The 13,579-nt window shown below is 39.3% G+C and overlaps 1 protein-coding gene across 6 annotated transcripts in view; it reads right to left on the bottom strand.

Annotated features, from left to right (window-relative positions):
• The window catches only part of LOC102219066 (ryanodine receptor 1-like), a 47,492-nt gene extending 37,645 nt beyond the window's left edge, over positions 1–9,847 (bottom strand). For 5 of the 6 annotated variants that reach the window (XM_023342120.1, XM_023342119.1, XM_023342118.1 and 2 more), the window contains exons 1-22: positions 9,660–9,847; positions 6,584–6,703; positions 6,402–6,500; positions 6,245–6,265; positions 5,954–6,028; positions 5,022–5,100; positions 4,827–4,939; positions 4,647–4,746; positions 4,476–4,572; positions 4,279–4,353; positions 4,042–4,198; positions 3,774–3,938; positions 3,016–3,137; positions 2,728–2,914; positions 2,476–2,611; positions 2,293–2,388; positions 1,984–2,102; positions 1,753–1,886; positions 1,412–1,653; positions 643–835; positions 320–536; positions 5–109 (exon numbers count right to left, since the gene is read on the bottom strand). In XM_023342120.1, the coding sequence (XP_023197888.1) occupies positions 5–109; positions 320–536; positions 643–835; positions 1,412–1,653; positions 1,753–1,886; positions 1,984–2,102; positions 2,293–2,388; positions 2,476–2,611; positions 2,728–2,914; positions 3,016–3,137; positions 3,774–3,938; positions 4,042–4,198; positions 4,279–4,353; positions 4,476–4,572; positions 4,647–4,746; positions 4,827–4,939; positions 5,022–5,100; positions 5,954–6,028; positions 6,245–6,265; positions 6,402–6,500; positions 6,584–6,703; positions 9,660–9,707 (2,700 nt within the window). In that variant the 5' untranslated portion in view covers positions 9,708–9,847. The remainder of the gene's footprint in view (positions 1–4; positions 110–319; positions 537–642; positions 836–1,411; positions 1,654–1,752; positions 1,887–1,983; positions 2,103–2,292; positions 2,389–2,475; positions 2,612–2,727; positions 2,915–3,015; positions 3,138–3,773; positions 3,939–4,041; positions 4,199–4,278; positions 4,354–4,475; positions 4,573–4,646; positions 4,747–4,826; positions 4,940–5,021; positions 5,101–5,953; positions 6,029–6,244; positions 6,266–6,401; positions 6,501–6,583; positions 6,704–9,659) is intronic. The other variant, XM_023342122.1, reaches the window with a different exon arrangement.
• Between the last annotated feature and the right edge of the window lie 3,732 nt (positions 9,848–13,579).

Below are 13,579 nucleotides of genomic sequence, written 5' to 3'. Positions count from 1 at the left end.
TCACCAGTCCATATGTCCACCCTTGTTCAATGCGATTAACAGCCCACAACTCATGACTGTTTTCCGCGAGTTTCTCTCGAATGCGCTCCAAATGAGGAGGAAGTACAATCTGAAAGAAGAAAATAAGTTAATTAACTGAGACTAAAACCAATGTAATATGATTTTTAAGCAAAATGCAGTTTTTGCTTAAAAAGATTCCTAATACTCTTTAGGAATTTTGGCAAAATTCCCAAAGATGAGCTAGATATCTCACTAACACTAGAATTTGTTCTCTACACTATACGTTTTGCAAAAGCTAAAACTCCTTTGCAGAATTTACCTGAATTGTGTCCACAGGACAGGGAGTGAATGCTGTGTGAGACAGGGACTGAGTTGGACCGAGCAGGTTGCGAACATCATTAAAATCATGTTTATATTCCTTGATGGGCTCAATCCGCAATCGGTCCCTTGGCAGCACTGCCTCATAACAGGGAGCATAGCCTGGAGGGGGAAGAAACTTGAAATCCCCATGACGGCCCCCAAGAAGAAACCGCAGCCTTGTATTTGGAACAAAAAAACAAACATTAGGTGTTTAAAATACTGAGCCGTGGGACAGGACAGACACAGAAACTTTGAGAATAAAAAACCTTCAAAGTGCCATACTTAATGCCTGCAGAAAAGCTGACAACTGGAAAGAAGAGGCCATCGAGGTTGAAGTTCTCAAACATTCCCTGCACAGGGTGTCCGTTGATACGAAAGGAGATGCTCGGCACACTTAGATCCAAACAGCAGCTGACCACATCCTCTGCTGCCAGAGTGTGTTGGCTGGAAGAAGCAACATGCCGTGGTACGCGCCCTACAAGTAAATCCACAATATAAAACAAAGAAATTAATTCACTTGGCTTGAGAAACAGGGAGATGTTATGCTTAACCCACTCAGTTGGTGGTTAGCCTATATTAATAACTTGAAACCACAGCATTTTTTTCCTGACAGTGAATGTTCCATATCAAAATGGTAACAGGTTACTCAGATTGCAACACTTTTTAGTGTTGAAGTAGTAACTTAGGGAAGAAGACACATTAGCCATTTTAAATATTAGTAAGATGTCTAAAAATGACACCTGAGGAAACATATAAGATGTACATAGCTGCTTTAGATAATTAATGCGGAAAGTCAAGACATTTCCGCTGAAGGCAAACCGGCAGTGTGCTAAATGATTCATCTGTGTATGACACAATTCAGCTGTTGTGCTCACACAGTTTTTGTAGTCTTGGTGGAAATTGACAAAGTTTACCTCTCCACTTGCTTGAAACTTGACTGTAACGTTTTCAGCTTTGCTTTAAATGTCAGAATTTAGACTCAAGCTTTTACCACTAAAATGAACATAAACCCCAACTGTATTATTTATGGTCAAGCGATTGTTTGCTTTACCTGACCACAGGTGAAGCCCATCAAAGCCATAGGAGTAAAGGTCATCGCCGACACCATTGCCCCCCCATCCTTCCCCTCCACCGGGGTAAGGACTGTAGCCCTCCGTCAGAGCCCAACCTACTCGCAGGTGATACGCCTGGGAGGTAATGAACGGCTCCACATGATCCACCATCACCTCAAAGTACCACTTCTTATACTGAGTGGATCCTTCACAAGTTCCAAGGAAAATGTTGGGTCTCATGCTAAAGTATTAGAAAAAGGAAAATCAATTCAGATGAACTGTGCAGATGGAGAGGGGGAGCAGGGGGTGGTGGGGTATTCGCTCACATAAAATTACCCACCTGGTTACATAGTTAATAATGTTGGTTTGAAGAAGGAGGTCACGGCCTGGAAGTAGGTTCTCTGTGATGAGATTTTGGTTAGATCTCACAGCCACCCCATTGCATACACACAGGGAGCACAGCACATCCAAAACCTAGACAGAATAGGTGGTTAAAGGTCTGTCAGTAATGCAATTAACAAATTGACTGCTCTTAGAAACAGTCTAAACAAAGTATTTTGAATTTACAAACCTTGTGGTTGCGCCCATGCTTATCCAGGAGAGAGATAATTGATTTAATGTGATTCTCCTGAATAATATTCAACACTTCTGGACTCTCAATCAGAACACAGTACAACACCTCCAGAATTCCTGTCATGCAAATGAGAACATACAGAAGTTTGGGTATTAGAAAAGACTTCAAGGTATTCAGAGAGGTTCCTGAGTCATCCAAGAAATAAAAAAAAAGATTAATAATTTCTAAATAAAACCATCAGCTTTTATTTCTATGTATATTTTATATAAAGAATGAGCTCAAACCAAACCATTCTGCCAGAAATACCTGAAGATGCCTCCAAACGATCCAGCTTACTGACCAGCCAGTCCAGGTTGTCACAGAAAAGAGCACAGTTAGTGCGGTTTCCTCTGATCAAAGAAGCTTCAGGAACCGGAAAAGCAAGAAATAAAATTAACGAAACCAAATCACCCCAAAATATGTTTATCAAATGCAATGTGCAGGACGTACCTAAAAGCTCATACAGTAAGTTCACTATCTCCTTCCATGACTCTGCAGCTTCCTCTCCAGCGTACTCTGAGAAGTGGGCTGCAGTGTTGTACACATTGAGCCGATCGATGCAGTCCAGAACCAGGGAAATCATCCCCTATGATAAAATAAGAAATCTTACAGGTAGGTTTGAAAAAGTCAACTTAATAAAAGTGACATTAAATCTATCTTCAGCTAATTTCCACTGATTAAATCCTCATTAGGCTGGCCAACCTCCTCCTGGAAAAGGTTCTGCCTGTTCTTCAGAGAGCGAAGCTTGAACTGCTTGTCCTCGTGCTCCAGTTCCTCCTCAGGTGGTCGGAAGTAAAAGATGAGATCCTGCAGTGAGAGCACCACCGCGTCCATTGGCATAGATGGCGGATTTGCAGATTTGTTTTTTCCACTCAATGCATCCAAACCTCTGGAAACGTGACACAAACATAAAGGGTAAAAAAAAAATGTTGATTACCGGATAATAAAGAAACACATTCATAAAGGTTAATAGGGGAGTAATGAAGTTACTTGATGAACTGGTTGAAGAGGCCTGTTGTGCTGTATATCATTCTGGCAGCTTGAGACTCTTCGGTCTGAGATCGAGCAACTGTGAGCGCGTCATCCATGTGACCTTCTTTATGCAGTATGGCCTGAGAGACAAAGTCATGGACACTTAAAATCAGGCAAAAACCCAAAACGTAGACATATCGCATCATATTTCAGTCATTTAGGTGATTTTCCTAAAAGCTTTTCAAATATAAAGACTGACATTTCCACCCATTCTGGTTTGAAAAAGAAGCTCAAACTCAGTCAAACTGGATGGAGAGCATCCGTGAAAATCTATTTTAAATTCTTGGCACTGATTCTCAATTGGATTTATGACTGGTTGCATGTTTTGGGTTTCAGATTATTGTCCTGCTGGAAGGTGAACTCTCTCCCCAGTCTCAAGTTCTTTTAAAAGTTTGAACATTTTTTTTATACTTCATCCTTATTTGCTACTTTGCATTTTACTTACAATCCCTAAAAACACATAGATTATTTGGTTAAAACATGACAAAATGTGGAAAAACATAGAATAGTATGAATGTTCTCAGGAATATTTAAAATGTTAATAAACGTAGGAAAAGGGGGTGGAAGTCAGTCCCAGTGGGAACACGATTTAGAATATCAAAATCACTTTTGACTCAAATATGGAGAAACATAACAAAAATATCTAAATCTTGTACACTGTTGGAAAGCCACTTTTAGAAACTCTTAGATTTAGCCCCAAACTTGACATATCTTACCTTTCTTTTCAGAGGTCCTAGGCGAGCAGATTTGGCATCTACAGCAGCATATGTAAGCCAAAGGCCAGACGAAACATGCTGTACAAAGCACATAGACTCCCCATACTTAATCTCTGGTATTCCCATGCCTTCCACATCCCGCTTCTGTGCCACTTCAATTTTTTCCTTTAAATGGAAAAAAAAGTTTTGTTTCCTTATGTGTATATGTACATCTTAAATTCTAATCTAGACAAGTTAAAATAAACCTGACAGCTGGTTGAACAAAAACCTTAGAAATTCTGAAGCAGAAAGCAGACATCTTGGAATTGGCTTTCTCTGGGTCTACCAACAGAAGTCCCTTCTCCTCGTCGAGGAACAAATATCGCCCTGTTGTTATGTGGCGTACCCGGAAAGACTGTCCCCATTTGATATGGCCTCCACTCCATCTGTAAAAATGCAAAAGTAAGTCAGCAAAATAAGTCTTTTCAGTTAATGTTAGAAAAGGAAGAAAGAGCAAGATACCCACCCGATTCGCAGTGGCTCTAGTCTCCATAAGGATCGAGCATGACTGCAAACGGCACCACCTTCATAATGGGCAACTCTGGGATATGGAGAATAATATTCTGATCAAGTTGGGCATTTCCAGATGGTGAACTGACAAGCTGTTAAAATTCCTAACAAGGTAGGGGTAAAAAAGATCTAACAAAACAAGGCAACAGCCACCTGCGTTGGTCATCCCCCTGATCTGCACATGGGATGGCCAGACACTCATCCATATGACCGTGAAAGAGTCTGAGCACATATCCTCCGATCAGAAAACCTGGAAGGCAACAGTTTCTTTATAACACAATGTCAATCTCCTGGGGCAGAGCCAATTTTGGGGGAACTACAGACCTTCGGCGAGCTCACAGCCAGACATCACAGGAGTCATGGTCCAGAGTGTTTGCATGAAGGAGGCATCTACCATTAGGTCACCACTTGCATAGGAAAGGTGCTGGACATAGCAAGGTTTTTAAAATTAGTAATATTCATTATCAAACAAGCATCATTTAATAGTAATGAAACAATAATTACCAGGTATCTCTCTGAAGAAACACTGACAAGAATGAGGTCATCTCCCACCCTGACCTTTTCACCCTCTGATCTTTGCTTGGAGGCTGGATGTATGGTCCACCAGCAGGCCTCTCCTACAACACATAAATTGAATATTGTTTCCCCCTACAATCCATATGTGTGTTGTTCATGCTTAGTAGTAACATCTAAAGCCACCTGTGGAGTCTTCCTGCAAGCCCACATCGAAGGCCAGCTTGTCAGTCAGTGACCGAGATGTAGTCAGACAGCTCAAGTACTATGGTGTAAATACGAGACAACAAATTAAGATTGTGGAATAACGCGGACTTCAGAGTCTTTATGAAATAATACAAGAATACAACCAAAGCTTTAGTTAGAGGGATTTAATGCGAACTGAACTACCTCTGTCTAATGCTGCTATTCAGAGGTACTCAGGAAAGATGTGTTTTTGCCCTAACAAACCTGGATCAAATATCTCAAAGTGTTGAGGAGGGAAATATCAATGGTCAGGAGAGAATCCAATGAGAACTGGAATAGGTTGTAGGCTTAGGCTGCCAGAGGATTTCCTGACTTTCTCTGACCATTAACGCTGTGACCATTGCTTCAAAAATAGTCTTGGACCAGTGTTTGTTTTTTCTTTTATGTGTCTGCCTCTGTCTTCCAAACCACTTCACCATGGCAGACGGCCACACAGAGCCTGTTTCGGATGGAGTTTTTTTTTCTGTTAAAGGAAAGTGGTTCCTTTCCACTTTCACCACATGCTTGTTCAGGCTGGGAAAATGTTACAAATTAAACAATTAAATGCAATCAGTTGGATTTAAACACAAATCTCTACAAAATGAAAGTAATTTGTTGTTCTATAGTCTTGATTTCACTGGATCACAGGTAATACGATTTGAGTATGACTTTGATAATATTGCATTAAAATTAATTTGATTTATTTCATCTAAATCAGATGTCATTGGATATGAATTACATTTTTTTGTCAAGACAAAAAAGTGTAATTGTAGTGCCAATTAGTGTTGCTAATTGGCACTACATAAACAAACTCAATGAACTGAATGCCATAGTATTATGATGCCTACCTGCTGTTAAGTGTAGGCAAGCAGAACGAATGTTACTGTGCTCACCATGTTGGAGTGAGTGTGTTTCAGGAGAATGGCGTGTCCATACAGAAGAGTTCGACTACCTCCACCTTGTGATGACTGAAGAAAATGGGAAAAGGCAGAGTAACATTAATCATAATGAGTTCTGATGAGTTCATAGCACATTTATGTAGAGACATAAAAACTGCTGCGTCTTTATGATTGTGTTGCCATGCAGTGATTGAGTGCAAAAGTAAATACATTAAACTCCAGAGTAACAAAATAAAATATGTCAATGAAACTGCTATGAGATATGTCCCTTAGGGCAGCACTTACCCATTTGTCCAGATCAACCGCCTCCAGTCACCAGGTTTAGGATTTGATGGGTAAAACAGAAACAATACATTTAGCTTAAGTGAGTAAGCATTGCTTAAACATATGCACACCATTTAAAGGTAATTACATTTTAAAACTATGGTTGATTGTGCAATACCTCATCCACAGAGGAGTTAGACAGCATCTCTTGCAAAGCTCGCACGGACAAAGACTGTTCCAAAATGAAACAGCAAATAGCAAGGTCTGGTGGGACATTCTGAGAAAAACATAACCAGTGAACGGTGATGTTTAGAGGGAATAGCAAATCAAAAAGCAATGAATCTTGCTTGCGTTGTATACCTGAGCATTTGATGTGGTCTCCAGGAAACACAGCCGATTCCCAAACCCTTCACATGACAGACACAGTTTGATCTGTTCCTTGAGAATGGACGCAGTACACTGCAGCACCACTTGATCATCCTAGAAAGAGGAAGAGTAAAAGGGATATTTGCTTGAAACATATGAGCTGTCAATTTACCAGACAACAAAGTCAAACAGAAACTTCATCTTTTGGACAGATCCTCTGTATTCCCCCGTTAACCTTAATTCACTTGCTATACACACCACTTTCTCAATATGTTTTCTTCATTGCAGTAATTCTAGTGTGAAGCTTCATCTCAATAGTCTGGCTTTCTTAAACTATGCATCATATTCTACTCTCAGAATGTGACATTTTCAATCGTTATTTCATGATGTCATGACATTGTTACCATTCACTGACAGAGCTTAGTCTTTGGACTATTCCAAGCTGAAGGTCACAATCACAAGATTCTTTCTAGCTGAGAAATTCAAAGTTTGAATCATTCTGTAATTGTTTTGTGGCTTCAAACATTAGATGACTATGTCATAATTATGAATTGATTAGCCTATTGGAGTCAATAATTGTGTAGTTCATGTATAGAGTGTTGATATGGTTCTAATGATAGTTTTTATGTTTAAGGCACTTTAAAGCGTTGTTTTGGAAGGATACGGGAAATTCTAAGGCCTTGTGCAGAAACATTTTGTCCTTGGTAAGACTGAGTTGAGGATTGTCACTCAAGGGACTGACACGCTTTGCCCGCACATCATTCCTGAAATGCGTTCCGATATTACTTGCACCCCATATCCCATTCATGGCTCTTCCTATTTAGAGCAACATTACAGATATGTCTTGATCTTTCGGGAATAGAGAGACATGTTTAAATGTGACCATTGAACAGCATGTCAGAGATGGGTGCAAGCTTTTGTTTTATCAAGACATGCCGTCTGTGAGTCTGATCACTGAGTTCTAGCATGAACGGAAACTCTTGAGGAGCTACATTTTCTTTTCATCCATTTGGTAACTTCCTGTAGCTAAATCCAGCAAGTAATCATTTTTTATCTGATAAAAAAGCTCTGGCAAGGATCTAAAACCTCATCTATAAGCAAATAGGTGTGTAGCTATCAGATAACTTTTTTTTAACTGCTAGGGCAGCTCCTTGATCCAGTGGTGCCCAAAGCGAAGAGATCCACCACTGCCAGCGGGTAGCGATTTAAGCATTTTAGCTGTTGGTTTTTTAAAAACATATTCAGCATATTCAAATTAAAGATGGGATTTTATCTGGAGCAGCTTTCAATATCAATATATATATACATACCAAAACAAACTTATTATGAAGTTAAAAACCTTTCTGTGAAATGTCGTAATTCTCATTTTTTTTAATATATATTTTATATTTTTGTAAACAAAAAAGGAATGGAGGTCCCATTATTTCTGTAAAGCATGGCCTCCTTGCCATGGCAACAGTCACAGACTCTGTGCCAGCTTCGCTTCCTTTAGCGTTGGCAACATGCGGTGTAAAACATGAGCTCAACCTATCTTTTTCGTTGCAGCTGATCGGCTTTGAACAGTCTGATAGGATTGTTTGATGCTACGATCTCAGCAGAAACAGCAATAAATCAAGCAGCACTGTCCCCGCATGGACTGAAGCAAGCAGGTGCTGAATTGGGTGAAGCTTTGAACCTGCTAATCCTCACACAGTAAATATAGAAGCCAGCTGAGTTCAAGCCTAAACAGCGCCCGAGTGACAGTAACTTAATGACACATTGCTCACATATTTCATATAGTGCTGTGTTTCACACCAAGGGACAATATCTGAAGACACATCTAAACTCCATCATGTCAATGCATTCACACATGACTTGTTTCTTCAAATGACTTCTTTAACACTTGATACATTTTAACCAGCATGTGAGCACTTTAAACGCACCCCACCCCTGCCCAGAAATGTAGTGCACAGATAATCAGGCCATAAGAAAAAGAAAACGTGAGCGACACAATGTTGGAGTATAAACACTGACCCTCCAAATAAAGAGTGTAACATTACCGCAGTCCGCTTGCCAACACACAGTGTCCTTCAACAGGCGGTGGCATGGAGATCAAAAAGTGAAATATGATACACCGGCAAAGAATACTGCAGCAAAAATAAACTAAATGTCTCTAACACTTAGATATAATACACTGAAAGTACACAGGAGAAAAATGGTAAGATGAAGAAATCTTAATAATTTAGAAGAGATTTGATGAACAATGCTCTTTTGTTTTTTTTTTGTTGTTGTTTTTGGTTCCAGAATCATACACTGGTAAAATATAAAGCATTTTTGAATCTGTAACAGACTTGTATTAATGAAAAACAAGAAAATCTTTCATGACATAATATCACAAGGATCACTAAAATGTTGTCTAAAAACCTGTAATGCAAACATCTCTTTCTTTCTTTCTTTTTTACAAAACAGAGAACTAGTTTTGATCACATAAATTCAATTCACAACTTCAACTTCTCTGAATATCCAAACCACAATAAGAACCCACAATGCAGTATAATCATAAAGCATAGAGCAACTGAGTCAAATTATCCAAGTTCATTCATCTATAAGTATAAAGTTCTGCTTATATCCTTAGTTCCATGTTTGTTAAAAAATACAAATGTTATTCTTACAAACATTGCTTATGCCTAAGACTTAAAAAAATATATCATGGAGCTTCTTAATCATCTTCCTCAGAACATAAAAGTGAACTCCTATTCAGCCATCGACATTATTTGTTTTACAGGACTTACTTTTTAAATTGCATTAAAAAGGTCAACCTGAAGTTAAACCTGTTGTCAGACCTTCCTGTATAACACCTTCGATTGTTTTATGAGGTCTGTAGTTAATGTGTCACGAGACAAAACTAATATATCAAGTGCCAGCTGGGATATAAATAGAGAACAATGCAAAGAATAGCAGCCACCTGTCTTTGTCTGTCTCTGTTCTACCTAAGCAAAGAGCAAGTTAAAGAAACGCCCAAGATTTTTCACTTTGCAATGTTTAAAAAAACTTGTACTCCGTGCTGTGAATGGAAGCAAATAGCACTTACTGTACGCAGGAACTGGATCTCTTCCTCCCCATCAGCGCCTTCTGCCATCCTCCGAAGGTGTTAGGAGACAAACCTTGAGAGAAACAGGAATCGGCTGCATTCACGGATCTGTGACTTCAGAGTGCTGTTGTGTTCCAAACATAGAGCAGAGTTCTGAAGGACAAAAAATAAATGTGACCCCCTGCTGCCACTGGCTTACCCAAGCTGAGTTATGAAGCTCAGGGATTGACTGTTCATTATTCACAGCTGTTCAGAAACAGCATCATGAAGAGGTGGAGCAAGCTGACAAACTCACATGGCTTACCTTCACAAGATGACAAATACCAATATTTTTTAACTTTTGTAATACTATTTTTCTTTTAAAAAATCTTCATACCATGCAATTACTAGTTTACTAATTTATTTTCTTTTTTTCAAAAATATTTTAATTCGGTTTGCAGTTGAATTGTCATTTGCATGATTTTGACCTTCTACTGATTTCTGATGGCAAAGAAGCAAATTTTGTGGAATATACCCTGTTACATGGTGATGGCAGCATCATGCTGTGAGAATGGGTTTCTTCATGAGGCACAAGGAATACAGGACAATCAAGGGCGTGCACAGACAGACAACAGGTGGTGCTAGAGCACTACAATCTTCTTTACCTTTTTTTCCATGTACGGTGTGTAGCCCAAGATAGCATTTCTACCCCAGTGTATGTGTACACTGTACGATATTGAAGGACGTCACTACTTTGTAATTAAAAAGTAGTTGTAGTATGGTGACCAGTTATGTTGTACTCAACAAGTACATTGTATTATAAATATTTTATAACTCTTTGTTCTGGGTATAGTTGATTTAAAGCTGCTGTTGGAGCCTATTAAGAAGTGGATTAATTTATTTTTGCTAATGTATTAAGGTTACAGATCTAAATTTATATAAATAATACATCTATTGTAACTTGTTTATTTATTTGTTTTGTTTATACCCTCCTCCTTATCAGGTGACCTCCTGCTGTGATTAGGCAGCGGAAGCAGCTGCTGCAGGGCATCTGATTGTTTGGTTAAGGAGCGAGGGGTGAAATAGTTTTTCCACCGCACCAAATAAAGTTTAATTTTACATTTTTTGGAAAGTCAACTCGGAGAGTGTTTCTGTTAATTTTGTACATTGAGAAAGTCACCGTTTGCCACCAGAAAACTTTCCGCGAGTGCTTTGTTTTGGATGAGTCGGAAAACCCTCCTCCTAGAAACTACTCTGGCACTTTTTGATTTTTGATTTTTGTTAAAATCCAAGAGTAGCCGTAACAAGTGGAAAAACTTCACTGATGACTTGATGAAAGACGCAAAGTTGGGGGATCCAGCGGATCACTCGCAGACGAACAAAGAAAGCAGCCAGCGGGCCGTGAGTAAAACCAGCTGATTAAGTTTATGAATGAAAGCGCCGCTGCGCTACAAAGAAACTATGGATCACTACCGAAAGCAAAGTTGTTGATTTTGAAAAAGGACAGTGGCAAAGAAGAATTTTTATTGATGAACTTATTTGAAAGAGAAGGGATCTGTGTGATAATTAACGATGTCTGATCCTGAAACTCCTCCTGCGTCTGAGGACATGTTAAAGGTGCGCGTTCTTTCGCGCAGAGGCAGACTGGGTGCATGTACTAGAAAGATTAATGAAATCAAGACTTTGATGTCGGATGCAGGAAATGTTGATGCAGTCAATGAATCAGTGCAAGCATTTAAGGAAGCTGTGGATGAGTTTAGAAATGCTCATAAGTTAGTTCAAGAGCTCTTATCAGAGGAAGAAAAAGAAAATGATTACGATGATTGGTTTGAGCCTCGACTAACTAACCTAAATTATTTTTTGAACGATGTCGAAACATGGAAAAAAGACATTGTACAATCAACAATCAGACCATCTGACAGCATATCCAATGTATCACAGAAATCAAAATCCTCTTCTTCCATAAGATCATCAGCATCCAGATCTTCCTCAGTTTCTGCAGAGTTAAAAAAGGCCAAAGCAGAACAGGCTGCTGCACTGGCACGAGTAGCTGCCTTGAAAGAGAAACATGCTTTGCAAATGGAGGAAGCAAAATTGAAGTTAAAGATGGAGCGAATTGAGCTAGAAGCTGATCTTGCAGCATCAACCGCTAAAATAAAGACCTTGCAAAGTGATGAGGTGGACCAGAAACCATCTTTAGGTGATGGTATGAATGAATATTATAGCTCTCATCAAGAACCAGAGTCGATAGAGGGCAATGTGGAATTTATGCAGCTAGGTGCTATACCAAAAACTCCACTTCAACGGACTATTTTTGAGAGATGTGCATCTTCTCCCAGGGGTTTAAGCACAGCAGAGAATAAACCTCAAAATAAGAATCCCACTGAAAGTGAAACTGAAGCTGCAACTTATGATCATAATGCATCTCAAACTGTACAAGATTACCCAGATGTGGCTGTTACTGCTGCTAATGACAATTTTAATGTTGTTATTCAAAGACAAAATGACATAGCAGAACTCATTGTCAGCCAGCAAAACCTGTCTTTGTTACCTCCGAGAAATATTTCTGTGTTTGATGGTAACCCATTAAAATACCAGTCTTTTGTTCATGCATTTGAACAATTAATTGAAGACAGGACTAAAAATGATAAAGACAGACTGTATTATCTAGAACAATTTACATCTGGTTTGCCAAGAGATTTGGTTCGCAGCTGCTTACATATGGAAGGAAGTAGAGGCTACAGAGAAGCTAAACAACTTTTAAAGGAGCACTTTGGAAATGAAATTAAAGTTTCTGGAGCTTATTTGGATAAAGCCTTGAACTGGCCAGCAATTAAAGCTGAGGATGGAAAAATGCTGTATGCATATGCAATGTATTTGAGAGGATGTTGTAATGTAATGCAAGATTTACAGTACATAGAGGACCTTGAAATCCCATCAAACTTAAGGCTGCTAGCATCCAAACTACCTTATAAACTGCGAGAAAGATGGCGAACCACAGCTTATGAAATACAACAGAAAACTGGCAGGAGAGTCAGATTTAAACATCTTGTTGAGTTTGTGGAAAATCATGCTAACATGCTTTTGGATCCTTTGTTTGGAGACATTCAAGACCAAACAACAACCAAAAAAACATTCCCAAGAGGCAAAGGTGAACTAAAATCAATAAGAGGTAAAAACAGCAGTTTTGCAACATCAATAGTTACCGAGAATACAGGATGTGCTATAAAGCAATCAGTTTTGCCTCCACCACCTCCTGAAACCACACCCAGTCCCATTATCCCTCACTGTGGATTTTGCGAAGGAAAACACAACTTAACTGACTGTTTGCATTTTAAAACAGAGTCACGTGATAGTAAAGTTGAATTTTTGAGAAGTCACGGATATTGCTTTGGTTGCCTACGAAAAGGTCATTTAAGCAAAAATTGTAAGAGGAGACTAATGTGTCAAGTTTGTCAAATGAGACATCCAACAGTACTCCATATTAAAAGTGCAAAAGTGTCAAAGCAGGACAGTCAAACTGAGATTGAAGAAACTCCCATAAGCAGTGCTCTTGTTTCAGCAGGTGACTCAACCGGGGCCGGGAGAAAATGTGCACTTGCAATTGTTCCTGTCCGAGTTAAGGTGGCAAAAGGGGACAAATATATTCAGACCTATGCTTTCCTTGACCCGGGCAGCACTGCAACGTTTTGTACTGTAAGATTGATGAACCGACTAAATTTGAAAGGACGCAAAACAGAGATACTTCTGCGAACAATGGGACAGGAAAAGCCTGCAGAAACCTATGAGGTTAGAGGACTAGAGGTGGGAGATTTGAAGGGCTGTACATATTTGGACCTGCCGAAGGTTTACACACAGGATAAAATACCTGTCTCAAAAGAAAACATCATCACACAAGCTGATCTGGAGATGTGGCCTCATCTCAGTGGTGTCCATTTAAA

This window comes from Xiphophorus maculatus, chromosome 11 (assembly GCF_002775205.1).
Source record: "Xiphophorus maculatus strain JP 163 A chromosome 11, X_maculatus-5.0-male, whole genome shotgun sequence".
NCBI classification, from domain to species: Eukaryota; Metazoa; Chordata; class Actinopteri; order Cyprinodontiformes; family Poeciliidae; genus Xiphophorus; species Xiphophorus maculatus.
Note: the sequence above shows the minus strand (reverse complement) of the source record. Positions and strands in the feature narration are given on the sequence as shown.